The 15,215-nt window shown below is 47.4% G+C and overlaps 2 protein-coding genes across 2 annotated transcripts; both read right to left on the reverse strand.

Moving 5' to 3' along the window:
* Positions 1-333: 333 nt before the first annotated feature.
* On the reverse strand, positions 334-1,495 carry ALTATR162_LOCUS9398 (uncharacterized protein; the record flags this gene model as incomplete). Its single annotated transcript, XM_043317031.1, has 2 exons — positions 334-1,352; positions 1,402-1,495. The coding sequence occupies 2 exons, from the start codon at positions 1,493-1,495 to the stop codon at positions 334-336; spliced, it is 1,113 nt and encodes a 370-aa protein (XP_043172966.1).
* A 10,897-nt stretch (positions 1,496-12,392) lies between these two features.
* ALTATR162_LOCUS9399 (uncharacterized protein) lies at positions 12,393-14,048 on the reverse strand (the record flags this gene model as incomplete). Its single annotated transcript, XM_043317032.1, has 2 exons — positions 12,393-13,938; positions 13,987-14,048. The coding sequence occupies 2 exons, from the start codon at positions 14,046-14,048 to the stop codon at positions 12,393-12,395; spliced, it is 1,608 nt and encodes a 535-aa protein (XP_043172967.1).
* Between the last annotated feature and the right edge of the window lie 1,167 nt (positions 14,049-15,215).

Genomic DNA, 15,215 nt, shown 5'->3' on the forward strand with positions numbered 1-15,215 from the left:
TCTGTTTCTTGCTACTAGGGGCAGCCTTTATTTCTTACCCCTAGGGGCAACTTTGTTTATTCTTTGCCCTTAGGGGCAACCTAACCCTACACTATTATCACGGTTTGGGCATAGAGTATAGAAGGTTAAAAGTAGCAGGGACTTAGCAAAGTGCGCATTTTAGTGGTGTGCGCATTTTAGTAGTAGGACACGTTACTATTTAAAAAACTTCTTAAAGATACTAATTGCGAGTCAACGCCGATTTCATCCAATCATGCACTCCACTTAGCTGTGCTACAATACTAATGAAAACAAACATAAAGTCAAGGTAACATAGCGTAATAGTGTTTCTTCTTACGTTTCTAGGAATTTGTTATGCGCGATGGTGTTGCTGCCTGTAGTGTTGATGAGCAGGTCAACATCGTTGTGACGTAGAATGTTATGGATAACCACATTGCCTGAGGCTTCAACCTTCCTGCGGAGAATACTGCATGAGAGGCTTGACTCAGGAACGCTACATGCCTGGTCGAAAACAGCGAGACCTGCAGCGAGACCATTGTTGGTCTGTCCTTCGATAAGGTTGCTAGAGACCTCGGTATTGATGGCGCCGTCTAGAATGATTCCGTAGGTGCCAAAGGCAATTTCTGGTGGCAGCTCTCGGCAGTCGGGATTTGTCGCGCTGATGTGGTTGTAACGGACCCGGGCGCCTTTGATGCCGGGATCGACATAAATGCCCATACAATTATCGCTGACTTTGTTGTGTTGCACGTCTGCGCTTGCGGTCTGAACGCAGAGTGCGATGTCGTACTTGGAGATGCGGTTGTTGGAGACATGGACGCCATCCAGGTTGTCCATACAGAGGGCAATGAACCCTAACTTCTTTGATGAGCTCAGCGTGTTGTTGGTGACTTGGGTATTGATTGAGCCTGCCGTGAGGAACCCGTAGAACTCGCCGTCGGTGAGCAAGTTTTCTGTCACTCGAGCGTTCCGCGCGCCGATCACTGCTATGTTGAAGCCGGAGAAGTTGCTGACATGGAAGCCACTAATTGACACGTCCTCAACCGGCTTACCCACCGAAAGAACCTTACGGTGTTCGACGACGAACGAGGCCAGGCTAACGTTAGACCCCATTACACAGATACCCGCCTGCGTATCCTTGCCGGCCAAGTCGGAACATATATTTGTAACAGGATGCGAAGGTGGGACGAGAATGGCCCCGAGTCCAACCAGTGAAATCCCATCTGTCTGGATTGTCAGCTGCTCAGTGTAGGTGCCGGCTTCAACAACAATCCGATCCCCAGGAGAAGCTGCATTAATTGCATTCTGAATGAACTGGCCGCTCTGGACGTGTATGGTGCGTCGGCCGTCTCGGACTGCGAATGTTAGCAGTCTGCTTTTGCGATGCTGAGAAAGTAGTCAAACCTTGGAGGCTTGTAGGATTGAAAAGGCTTGTAAAGGGAAAAGCAGCCACAATGCCCAGCAGAACAGCCACGATAAATCCTAAGCTGAGCTCCATAGTGGGTGAATCCTGTAAGAGTAGACCTGTTTTAACTATGATCTTGTAGGAGATGATAAAGGCAAATAATTAGACATTGGGAAGGTGTTTATATATACTGGTAAAGCAAACACTACCTCTTGTTAAGAGCAACTAAGCATCTTGCGAGTCAGAGACAGATATTCACATTAGTAACTCTAACTATGTCTATTCGTCCGTAAGTATATTAGGTTGAGACTGACCCCGTGTACGGCTGAAGTCAATTTAAGTTTGCCCGCATATAATACTGTGCTGTTATCACTAGCGAGTTGCTTGCAGCTAAGCTGGAGAACCTCCTGGATGCGTACTCTGATCGATCGCCCTAATAGACACTGATGCTACTTTACTAACTTCGAGTTTCTGTCTCTTGTTGTGCCGTTGAGCTCTCCAGCTCACATAGAATGCTAGGTATCGCTTTAATATTAGTTGTATACAAAGAATAACGTAGTCGGCAAGCGAGCTACGCAGACAAGTGAGCTACGCGCTCTACCCTGCATTGCATATAGATTGGAACGCGTCGTGTAATATTAGTGGGCTGACCTCTCGCCTAGGTTGATCGTTCGCTTGGGCTACCCTGCTAGCTAGTGAACCACGTTAGTGTAAATACCTAGTACGGCTAATGAGCGGGCTAGCCTCATTAGCTCGCTTACTAACTGTTATAGGCGGAAAAAGGCCTGCTAACGAGTATGCATTTGCTCCTATGTACAGAAGAAGAAGGATAAGGAAAGGAAGAGTAGCGTCCTCCTTATACGGTATTTATCCTCTGTGCACTAGTACAAAGATAGATAAGCAGGAAGTTCCTTAGCGTAGCCTCTTGTTACGAACCTGAAGGAAGGGAACCTGCAATCTATGTATGAAAAGGATGACAGGAAACACCCAGGCGGGTCGGCCTGGAGGTCAGCACTTTGAGGGCCAATAGATGACGCTACCCCGCAGGGCACGTGATCCCACGGTCTTGGCGGAAAGCCACTGTAGGACAAAATCACGTGTGTCTCACGATGTACCACGGAGTACTACGATGTACCACGCGTAGGACATGTAGGACATGTAGGACATGTAGGACATGTAGGACATGTAGAACATGTAGGACATTCATTGAGTATATAGTACTAGGCAATGAGCTCTTACAGCTCATTGTGTTCAACTTCGTATTTAATCTAAGGATTACTACTTGATTCTCAAACCCTCGTGTTATTACATCGATCTACCAATCGTGCTAACACAACCCCGTGCTATTATATCGATCTACCAATCGTGCTAGTACAACCCTCTCGTCCATCGTCGCCCACTCATTCCCGAGAACCAACCCTAGATCATCTTCGGACGATCTTCACACCTCTTGTGGCACTTAGGCGTAGCCCCTTACAATACCTCCCCTCTCCCTCTTTCTAGATTGTACGGCTAGTTAAGTTCTAAGTAAATCTAGTTTCTATCGTACGAGACCAGTAATTAGGTAGCTGCCTATTCCTAACCCCGCGTTTTGTTTGCTTAGTTGTAGGGTTATTAGCAGTAAATTCGTCCTTTACCGTACGATTGTCAGCCTCGCTAATACTGCTCCTATAGTAAAGGTAGAATCTAGGGCTCCTCCTCAGATATATAAGAGCTACAGCTCTGCCCTTTCTTAGTTATTTGTCTTGTTGCAGCAACTCCTCGTACAGCAGCTTGTTACAATGCCTCTAAAGAACGCTCCTACTCCCGCTCCTGCCTGTAGCTCCTAGGCTACTAGCGGCGTTAACTACCTCTCTTTCGCTCTTAGTAGTAGCGCTAACAGCTTGTACGCTACAGCTACTATTAACATTTAGAATGTCGCTTATTGTCTGCTTACTTGTACTTACCCTAGTGCTGTAGTACTAGTTATTAACGTCGCTAGTCCTATTAACATAAACAACTACTAGGTCTAGTACATCCTCGATAGGGACGTTGCTAGCGAGCTTCGCTGTGTTATCTTAATAGCCTCCGTACGTATTATCTAACTGTCACGAGATGCTACGAGCACGTGTTTAAGAGCTTACTAGAAGCGTTAATTGTGGCTACGTACGATATCTGGTGTAATACAAGACGTTGCGTAAGGAAACAGAATTAGCATGTACAGGCAGTGAGAAGTTATCGATAGGGGCCGTGCGCATGGCGCTAGGCCCGGCTGGCTAATCAGCAGAATCCTGGTGCTTGGCGGAGCACTTAGATTCTGTAGCGCGTTCAGTGTTAAGGGAACCACGGTAGTTACCATAACAGTACCCCCCTCTTATTCTCAAGCTCCTGCGAGCGTCGATCGTGACGATAAAGGTTTAGGGATATTAGGAAATCTTTCGTGGAAAGCAGCCACAGCTGCGTTATCCTTTAGGTTTAAGGCGGGTTCCTAGGTCAACTCATTGTAACCAGTCCATTTTACATAGTACTTGTGTCTCTTTCTACGCTTGTTAAAGCGGAGACCTTCGACGCTATCTACAAAGTATTCTTCTTCGTTATCTACAACGACAGGTTTAGGTAGCAGTGCATTCTAGCTAGGTATGTGATTGTCTTCTTTGGCTGCTAGACGAAGGAGGGATACATAAAATACAGGGTGTATCTTTATAGATTTAGGTAGATAGAGGCAGTACGCATAGGAGGAGACCTTCTTGGTTATTCGGTAGGGTCCTAGGTTCTTCTAGTCAAGCTTCTTTAATAGTCGTTGTGTTTAGATGTTACGCGCATCTAGCTATACCTTGTCGCCAGCTTCGTAAGCTAGTGCAGGTAGGCGTTTACAGTTCGCGTATTCTTGCTGCAGGGCTTGCGCCTATGTCATTTCTTCGCGGATAAACTTAGTAATATCACGCATCTTATCGATCATTATATTTACATCCTAGGCTTGTAGGGCCTAGTAGGCGGGACGTGTCTTGTTCGTGGGCAGTTCAAAACCTATTTAGGGGTTCTAGCCGTAGCAGGCTATTATTAGAGATACTCCTGTAGATTCTAAAACAGTGTTGTTAGCTTCGAATTAAGCAATAAGGAGCCACTAGACCTAGTCGTCTTGCTAGTAGTTCGTGTACGCGCGTAGGACTTGTTCTATCGCAGCGTTAGCGTTCTTAGTTTGCCTGTTAGTTTCAGGATAATAGCTAGTTAAAAAGCGTAGGTTAATCTTTAGCTAGCTACATAGTTCGTTATAGAAGGCAGAGACGAACTGTCTGCCTCTATTAGAGACAATCGTGTTAGGAAGGCCGTAGTTGCACTAGACGTAGCGAAGAAACATGCGCGCTACGTTAGGTGCTTCTATCTTGCTACATAGTATTAGGTAGCGGTATTTAGACAAACGGTCTACTACTACCATCACGTTCTTGTATCCTTCTAATTTAGGTAGGTCGACCACGAAGTCAACGGAGATATCTGCCTAACGTCGTTTAGGAACGGGCAATAGCTTTAATAACCCGTAGTACTTCTCTCGCGACGCTTTAGAGCAGCGGCAGGTGTAGCAGCAGGATACGTATCGTCAGATAGTCTTAAATAGCCGAGGCTAGTAGTATTCCCGTTAGATAAGTTCAAGTGTCTTTCCTCGGCCTAGGTGGCCGCTAGAGGGAGCATCATGGACTGCACGGAGGATCTTGATTTTTAGTTCGTCGTCGTCAGGAATAACGAGCTTATTCTAGTAGTATAGACGGCCGTCGCGGTTCTTACAGTCGCTTAGGGTGACGGTCTTTAACCGTCGTCTACCGTCGTGCAGCAGTTGCAGAGTTTCTTGTATAAACAGGTCCTTAGGGTAACCGTTAGGTGCTAACTAGTATCCTTCTTCGATAATCTATTAGATAGATCTATTAGTCTCTACTAACCTAATTATAGGAGGATTCTAAAAGAGTTCTAGGCGCAGCAACGTTTGCTTACGAGCTTCTTAGGCTTCCTCTTGTGCAAGCTAGTCTTACGAACGTTAGGTTAAGGCATTAGGCTTCTCGCCATGCTTGCCTAGTCGGTACGTAATTGTAAACTAGAATCAGGAGAGGTATTCAGACCATCGAGCCTGACGGTAGCTCAGTTGCTTCGTAGTTGCGAAGTACTATAGGTTCTTATAATCGCTAAGTACAGCAATTAGGAAGGACGCGCCCTCTAGCTTAGGTCTCTACTGTTCAAAGCAACAGACGATAGCGAGTAGTTCCTTATCGTAGATTTCGTAGTTATTTTCCGCAGGGTTTATCCTCTTCGAGTAGTAGGCTACAGGGCGAAGCGTACCGTCGGGTTCTGTCTAGGAGAGGACACCTGCCGTGACGTAGTCGGAAGCGTCTGCTTCTACGATAATTAGGAGGTTAGGATTAAAGTGTCGCAGTATTAGTGCAGTAGTGAAGGCGCGTTTTAAGGCATTAAAGGCCTTCTAGCAGTCGTCGTTAAAGAGAAACTTAGCGTCCTTCTTAGTTAATGCTACAAGCGGAGCGGCTAGGTAGGAGAAGCTATCTATAAACTGTCGATAGAAGTTCGCAAATCCTAGAAAGGCTCTAACGTCCTTGACGTTGTTTAGGTATTCCTAATCTACGATAGCTTAAACCTTCTTTAGGTCTATTTGTATTCTATCTACTCTAACTACGTAGCTAAGGTAAGTGACTTTAGTTTAGTGGAACTCGCACTTGTCTACGTCTAGTTAGAGCCTAGCTTCCTTAAGAGCGTTTAGAATAGATCTAACGTGCTCCTTGTGTTCGTAGAGGGTCTCGCTATAGATTAGGATATTGTCAAGGTAAGTAGTGCAGAATATGTCTAAGAACGGGCGTAGCACGTCGTTCACGAAGTGCTAGAACGTACTTAGCGCGTTAGCTAGTCTAAAGGGCATTACAAGATATTTAAATAGCCTATATCGGGTACAGAAGGCTGTTAGCTATTCGTCTCCTTTAGCGATGCAGAGTTAGTTAAAGGCAGCAATAATGTTAAGCTTTGTGTAGTACTTAGCCTTACTTAGTTAGCTTAGGGTCTCTTAGATTAGCGGGATTAGGTAACAGTTCTTAACAGTAACTGCGTTTAAGGCACAGTAGTTAACGCAGAAGCGTAATCTGCCTCTAGGTTTCTTAACAAAGATAACAGGAGAAGCGACTAGAGAGGAGCTTGCTTAGATAAACCCCTTCGACAGGTAGTCTTTAAGGTACTTACGCAGTACCTTTAGCTTGTCTTAGGACATGCTGTATAACAGGCTAAACCTGTGTTGCTTACCTTTTATTAGTTCAATCTTGTAGTCGTATAGTCGTCGTACAGGCAATTTATTAGAGTTCTCTCGCGAGAAGACGTCTATTAGGTCGTAGTACTTAGGAGGGACTTTCGTAAGTAGATTAGTGTGCTTCTTTACAGCTAGTGCCTTATTAATGTTAGCAATACTAACAGCACAGATTTTGTAGCCTCTTCTACGCGCTAGGCTTATAAATAGGGCCGCGCCTATGCAATAGATATTAAGTTTCGGCTGTAACTTTAACGAGTCGTCCTAGTTGTTAGTTAAAAGAGTGCAGTTAGAGTCAGAGTCGTAGGTAGGTTCGTGTATAGGTTCGTTTAATTAGCGCTTCATCTTAGGTAGCTAATAATTATGTTATTGTCGTAGTACGTGTTTAAGTTTTAGGGTTTAAGAGTAAGTTCTATTAGAGCTGTTGTTGCCCTACTGTCCTTAGGGAGTAGGAGCAGAGGTACGGCTAACTCTAAGGTATTGTTCGGTGCATCTTCGGGCAGTAAAAAGCAGCTTCTCATTAGCATAGTCTAAGTTTACTTAATGCTTGTTTATCTATAGTTAGCCAAGTATTATCTCGTAGCGGCTAGTGTTAGTAACGTAGAGTCGTATAATCTCTACGTAGTTGTCGTATTGTAATCTTAGAGTAACAGTGTAAGACACTTCTCTACTATTAAGTACAGTTCTAGTAAATCTAGTAGGATAGATAACGTAGGGCAGTAGGGTTTGACGAAGGTTTAGGTTGCGCGCGAGGTCTCTGTAAATGTATCTAATACTAGTAGCTCTAGTATTAACTAAGGCCTTAAGATTACTTCTAGTGTTGCCTTGTTAGACTGTGCAGGGTATCACGATACAGCGTTTCTATGTGTCGGTTTGGGATTCAGACCAGAGTTCAGCAGAGATTCAGTGTATGCGCGGTCCTAGGGAGCGACTTATCCTCGGGACGAGGCTTTTCCCTTTCGGGACTAGTTGCGAGAGCGTCTCTCTTAAGATCCTAAGGATCAGGAAGATCTTAAGGTATTGGATCCTGCGGAGCGAGTACGGATCTAGTTATTTGTGCTATGCGATTAGATATGCTAAGCAGGTAAGGGGACACTGCAGTTGCTGGATATATGGCCTTTCTAGTTACATTTAAAGCAGCAGCCTTCCTTAATTCTCTTCTAGCGTTCAGCCGAGCTAGCGGGTGCGTAGTTCATCACGTCTATATTTATTACGTTAGGGTGTGCTACAGGGAGACGGCGTAGGCGGTCTGGTAGGAAGCGGAGGTTGTTGTCGTAAGTAGATATGAGATTAGCGTAGTCGTTTAGATCGTTAGGCAGGGCTTCTCTAACTATTGCGCGTTGTAATTCGTAGGATAGGGAGTTTCGGAGGGAAGCAATAAGACCAATCTCATTTAATCTAGTATTAGCGGCTAGTCGTTAGAACTTAGCGAAGTAGGAAGTAAAGCTGCGCTTCCCTTAACGTAATCCGCTTAGTTAGCTAAGTGCTGTCAGCTCTTTGTTCAGGTCTCCGTAGGTGGCTTTAAGGAAGGTAACAAGCTAGTCTACAGTATGGACGTCCTTGTCTATAAGCGGGTTAATAAGGGCTACAGCGTCCTTCTCTAGTTAAGAGTAGGCATATAGCAGGCAGGATCTCTCGTTTAGGTATCAGTTAGCGTTACCCTTAAGCTTGTACCTTAGCTTGCAGACGAAGGCAGGGAGGTCCTTTTGTTAGCCATTAAACAAAGGCGGGTCAGGCAGGCAGTCAGTTTAGGGCAGGTCCTTAAGGCTCGCAGTTGGCGGCGTCACAGGCTTTAAGCCACTTCTAGATAGCTCCTCGAAACGAACTTGCCTAGCTTTAGTGTCGGTACGGGTAAGAGCTGGGGTAGTAACAGGAGCAGACCTAGTCTTAATAGTCTCTATCTCTTAACAGAGCTCTAATATCTGTTGCGCGTGTCAATTCTCTTGCTCGGCTAGGTTAGCAAGGAGTGCTTCGTTGCTAGCCTTCAACGCAGCTGAGTCCGCTTAAATTGCGTTCAGCTAACGCAAGATTAGCTGCAACGCGTTAGGTTGTTCGTGGGTAGTTATAGTAGGTTGACGCAACGTAATGTCACGAGATGCTACGAGCACGTGTTTAAGAGCTTACTAGAAGCGTTAGTTGTAGCTACGTACGATATCTAGTGTAATACAAGACGTTGCGTAAGGAAACAGAATTAGCATGTACAGGCGGTGAGAAGTTATCGATGGGGGCCGTGCGCATGGCGCTAGGCCCGGCCGGCCAATCAGCAGAATCCTGGTGCTTGGCGGAGCACTCGGATTCTGTAGCGCGTTCAGTGTCAAGGGAACCACGGTGGTTACCGTGACACTAACGTTTCTACTCCTGTTATATTACTTACGTCTCTTAGCCTCCTATCTGCCGCGTTGCTAAGTTCTTCCTTCGTCCTATAGGAAACTCGCTGTACGACGCTTATTAGGGCCTAGGCAACACTAACTAGTCTCTTCTTGTTGCTTGCGGCACTCTTTACGCTTACCAAATCTTAACTAGACGTGACTCCTACCTTAAGGCCTTTATTATCTATACCTGCAGTGCTCTTAACGCTTCCCCGTGCTCTAATAACTACGCTTAAGCCGTACGTAGTAATAAGCCCTTTACTACTGTTAGATGAAAATGCTGAAAATGAGCTTAAGAGAAGTTTATGATTGCGATGATGGATTATGTCTTGATCATTGTTGTTTTTCGTTGGTCTGTTCTCTCTCCTTTTTGAACATAAACCTGATACATCGGTGATACCTAGGTGATACATAGGTGATACCGTCCACGATGCAGTATCGCTTACTTCATCTGACAACTACTTTTACTAGCTGCGTATCTATTACAGGGGAGTAGAATAGTGCTTACTCTAACTGCGTTTAGTCTAAGCACAGTGCGCAGTGTTAGCTTCCTTATTAAAGAGTTACTAACAGCAGAGGAGCTCCTCTTAGTTCTTGTTCTTGTACAGGTAGTTGTACTATTTGCGCTCCTTCTACTAGTGCAGAGTAGTTTATTAATGCTAACGACTAAGTTAGCGCGACTGCTAGTTCCCTCTTCTCTAACGAGATCCTGTAAGTAACTATACAGCTTACGTACGAGTTAGATATAGCTGTAGGGCTGCTGTATTAGCTAGGTTCTTCTCTAGTTCTTAAGTAGCTTCCTAAAATCTAACCCATTTCACTAGATATTCAGCTGGTTGAACCAGTATTTGAGCTGACTCTGATGGTTGTCAACCTGGGCTTGCCGTTGGTGAACTCGACAAAGCCCCATGCATTATTAGCGTCTTCAAACGCAGCAAGGTCATCATAGACGTTTCGCTGGCCGATAGTCGTTGCTCGCTTGATCTTCCTCTTCGGGTTTTGGAAGGCCAGATTCTACATCCAAGAGATATCGGCCAGTATCGATCTGCGTAAGGTTCAGCCATGATCGCTTGGAACAAGAGGACTCACATGATGAATTCCCACGTCAAGAAATATGCCGCCAGACTGAGCCGCAGATGCCACGAAATGACCTATGATTGTGGGTCTACGGCATAAGGTACTCAACACACGTACATTCACTCACCTAAAGGATTTTGTACGTCGGTCATCCAGGTTCGACCGCGTGAGTCTCACCGAGGTCGCCGCGGTCAATTAAGGCCTTCGCGTCACGTTAAGACCTATCATCTAAGACAGCATTAGTTCTGCTCTATTGCCAATGGGAAACACATTCGCTTAGCGAGATGGAGGCTTATAACGGCGTGTGAATAGGACAGGGAACCTGAGATCAGGTTGGGATTGAGCGTTCTCACTCGCGACAAAGGTGGTGGTGACGTCGACAGAGATAGGCTCCTCGCACATGACGTGTAGTCCCAGTTCGAGAGCTTGGACAATCAAAAGAGCACGGGTAGCTGTCGCTGTGCAAATCACGACAGCCTGCGCTCCACTTTCCTTGAGGCACTCTTCTCGACCTGTGAAGCGCCTGACGGTTGATGACAGATGCTGCGCAGCCCGAACGTCGGTGCTAGGCGAGTCGCTTGCACCGTAACCTTGCGATGATCAGCGCGAGGCCGGCGCTAAAGCAATTCCGACGAACATGCGCTGATTCGCTGCTCCACTTCAGCTGGGTGAGCAACACCAATGAAAGTACTGGATCCACCTGAGTGTGTGTGTGACGACTGTGCCTCAACTGCCCGCCCGGGGTGTGCGACGTTCATCAACAATCCCTCAAAAGTACATCTTTCTTCTACCCTTCTGGACACCTTCATCCCCGCACATCACAAACGATCATTAAAACCAGTCTTCGACAACATGGCGCACAATCAGCCTGTAGCTCCTTCTATTGTTGCGTCTGAAACGTGGGATATCTGCACACCTTCTGCATCTTCCGAAAATACCACAAAGAACGCTTTGGGTATCGAAATTCCACAATCTTCTATCCCATGGCCTGGGCGAACCTATATCATTCGATCTCAGAAAAACGGACAAGTCATCACGTTCTTGGACGGCAAGGTCGTGATGGACAAACCGGGAGGGCTTGGTACTTTCAGGTGGCGATGCGTCGAGGAGAAAGGTTGGATGGGGTTTAAGGATCCAGCTTCTGCGCAATACCTTGGTTATCATGAACATGGGCTTCTGTTTTGTAGATCTCCTCATCATCGAAACAACGAATATATATGTCCCCGAATGCGCCCAGAAGGTGGATGCGTTCTGCTAGTACGTCACGATGAGCATCTTCGTCCCTTGGGTGTATTCGCAAACGAATCGGAGAATGGGATCAAACAGAAGATTAAGATCATGGACTGGAGCTCTGAGGAGATTGTATGGGATCTTGTTGAGGTACAAAGTCAAGAATAATGACGGCTACTGGCACGGATATTCCGAAGGAAACACACGCTTTGTTGGAAAATATCGCACTAGTACAGCTACCTGTTGTTCGTGATGAAGCAGATGCTGACCTTTGTTAATGTGTACCAGAGTGTTGTGCCCAATATCCCACAACGCAAATGCTATAGGCATTCCATTATCATTGCAGCTTCGACGTGCCTCCTTAGTATATGATGTCCCACGATATCGACCCCTGATTCTTCCCCGTCAGGTAATCGTGCATCCTGCCCCAAAAACGCGTTCGTGCAACCAGAACTAGTTGCTAATTCTCTAAAGATACATGGCTAAATTCACTCAGCCCCACTCCAATTCCTCTGGCTCTAATTAGCTCACATGTTTCGTGGAGGTGTTAGGCGAGGGCTGCAGCTAGGATGGTGAGGGAGAAGGAGAAGGCTGAAACGGCTGCTGAACAGGCCTCTAGGGTAGCTGCTTGCAGGACTGCAAAACGACTCAAACAAGCTCTTAAACCCCCTATACGGTAAGAGACACAGCCTGAAAGCTCCTATAAGAGCTAATATAAACAAGAGATCTATCGCGAGGCCGACAGGTAGTGAAGAGCCTTAAGGTGCTGTAGCAGCCACGCAGCAGTTCTTTGGGGTACAAGCGCACGAAGACATTGGTCAAAAGCCCGGCAGGTGCTTGATTGGAAACCTTGCGGTTCATCACTTATACATACCATTTCCGACCTAATCCGTAGCGAAGCTGCAAGCTTAAGAAAATTGTCATTATTATAAGAGGCTTCGCTTAAGAAGCTATAGTATAGATACACTATAGTGGCGCGGATATACAATCAAGACTCGATAGTGAAGCTTCTTTCTGTGCTTTCGTACTACATACACTACATAACCTACAGCGAAACGCGCTCGATATCGTTCTTCGCCGCATGTGACGTAGCTTCGAAAGGAAGCGTCCCCTGCAGTGCCGCAAAGTTCTTCTCGGCCTCCCAATTCCAGATACTGTCCGACGCGAACAAAAGGTCAATCTCCTCGAGTGTGCGTTGATTCGTCTCAGGGTACAGCGCCCAAACCATAGGAATTGTGATCGCGTTGCATGCGGCGAAGATGTACAGCGTCTTCTCACCAAGAGAGTCGAACATGATTGGACAGAGAAGCGTGAGCCAGCCGTTGCCGATGGACCAGCCAACGACGCCCCAAGCATTGCCTTTTGCGCGCACCTCGAGAGGGAAGATTTCGGCAGGGTAGAGCCATGGGACTGTTAGCCATGTCGCACCGAAGATGGCGGTGAAAATGAAGACCATGGATACCGCTGCATTTCCATATGAAGACGCCGCACTGGTGTCGCCGCGCTTCGTGGCTTCTTGTCCGAGGTACGAGAAGCCTCCTGCAAGCGCCATTGCGATGCCTTGTCCTGCGGAGCCCCAGTAGCAAGTCCAGCGGCGGCCGATGCGGTCGAGGGTGAAGACGCAGATGAGTGTCGCGAACATGTAGAAGATGTTGTTGAGACCTGAGATCCATTGTCGCTTCGCCGGACTCATACCTGCGATACCGAAGATTGTTGGCGCATAAATCGTAACGCCCGCGATACCAACCCATTCTTGCATGATCTGGAGCCAAACTACGAGCTGAACGCGACGACCGGTATGCAGCTTACCAGACCCAATGCCGAAAAGCATGCGGAAGTAGCTTTGCTTCCGGAAATTGGAGCGCTCCAGCTCGCAAGATGCAACAATCTCCTGGAATTCGGCTTCCGCTCTCTCTCTGTCTTCTCCAGCGTCGCCACGAAGCCTGCCCAACACGTACCGTCCTTCTGCCTCGCGACCGACCTTGACAAGCCAACGCGGCGACTCCGGGAAGAACATGACAGCAGCCATGAGTATCATGAGCATGGGGATCTGGAACGCGATGGGGAAGCGCCAGATGAACGAGGAAGTGCCGTCGCCGTAGAAAGAGCATGCGTACTCAAGCCAGTATGCGATGACAACACCAAGGATATTGAGGGTGAATTCGATTGCGATGAACTGACCACGCGACGTGTGCTCCGCAGTCTCCGTAGCCCAAACAGGAATGATCGAGTTGAGGATGCCGGTTCCCCAACCGTTGACTAGACGTGCGCAAATCATCCATTCGTGGTTCATGGCTGAGCATTGCAAGCAAGCGCCAACAGTCGCGACAGCAGCTCCGACGAAGATTGTCTTGATGCGCCCGAAGCGATCGCCGATGGACCCACCGACAAGGCAACCTACCAAAGTTCCGAGATAGTACACTGAAACGATGCCGCCTTGAAGCAAGGTATCGTCCACAACTGGACCGCCATCCGCGCCTTTGTGGCCGAATCCCATGAGCGTATAGTAGTCGTAGGCGGTATTGACACCTCCCATCATTCCCTGGTCGTAACCGAAGAACAGAATCGATAGTCCGGCGATGCAATTGATTCTAGTGAACGGTCAGCGGGGTCTTGAAGTTGTGTAGGGTAGATCGCACGCTATGAGTAGCCGGCGCTTCTCGAATCGATGGACGACATTGTACTTTGAGATCTTGTCCATGGTCGAAAATTGCTTCGCGCAACGTTGGGCCCTTGATTGGCTGTGTAGTATCGCGAAACAATGCGAATGAGTTCTCTGCAAGGCAGAAAAGAACAAGACGCGAAGTCGGGAGATCGCATGAGGGACTAAGACAATTTATACCATGATGTCGTGAACCTAACCAGGTTACATCGTGGATTCTGCGCGTGGTTGTTCAACGCTGTGGAGAAGTTAGCTCCCATGGGGCCCCAAGAGTTAGCCCGGTGGCCCCTCAGTTCTGCTTGGGGTGCGGGAACGTCTCCAATTGCGACCATAGTAATGTGGATACTCTCAGGATGTAAGCTTCTGAAGCTTGCTAGCCGCATGAAAATCCAGCGCAACCTTGGTTGGTCGATCCTTGGTTTACTGAACGCGGTAACCCGCCATCATGCACAGACGCCGCTGTACTTGCCGGAAGCTTGCCGGCACCAAGCCTCGTGCCGAGGAAACCACCGCTTTATAGAAGCTTGCCAGAAGCTTTCATCATGCTGCCGTCGCAGGGCATCGCGTGCGACAACAGATAGATAAACTGCTCGACTGCAATCACCAGGCGATCGTGAAAGTGGCGCATTGTTATCAGACTGGAGTCGCGGGTCGTGGCGTAACGTGAGTCGGGTTTATCTTGGGAAGGACCTAGCTTGACTTGATCGTGGTGGTCGGCTTAAATTCCGAGGTCGCTTCAATTGCCGACAGATGGATCCGTGACAGGGCAAGGCTGTACAATGACGTTCGGATCAGATCTTGGAAGGAATAGTTGGAGAGCCTCAAGATCGCGCGCCTAAGTTTCCCAAAGCGAAGGTCTCAACATGCGACAACCTTTACTTTTCGCGCAGCGTCCGGCTGATATCAGGCTTCGACCTGCCACCGGCCGGATCTCGTGACAACATCGCCCTAACGTCGCAATGCCTTGAGAGATGCGCAATGGATGTGTATCAGAAGGTCAGAGTATGTCGTGTTGTCTGTGCAGTCAGGCTGTTGTAACGTTCACACCAGAAGAGCCATCTGATTGAGCTGCTTCGACGCCAGACTTGATTTGTTGAATACACGCTGAGGGTAGAGGCTGATGATCGTAACGATGAGCTTTTCGGGTGTGTTGTCGAAGGGTTGCACATTATGAGATGTGTATGGTGGTGCAAGGATGAGTGAGTA

The sequence above is a fragment of the Alternaria atra genome (genome assembly GCF_907166805.1).
Source record: "Alternaria atra isolate CS162 genome assembly, contig: 30, whole genome shotgun sequence".
Classification (NCBI taxonomy): domain Eukaryota; kingdom Fungi; phylum Ascomycota; class Dothideomycetes; order Pleosporales; family Pleosporaceae; genus Alternaria; species Alternaria atra.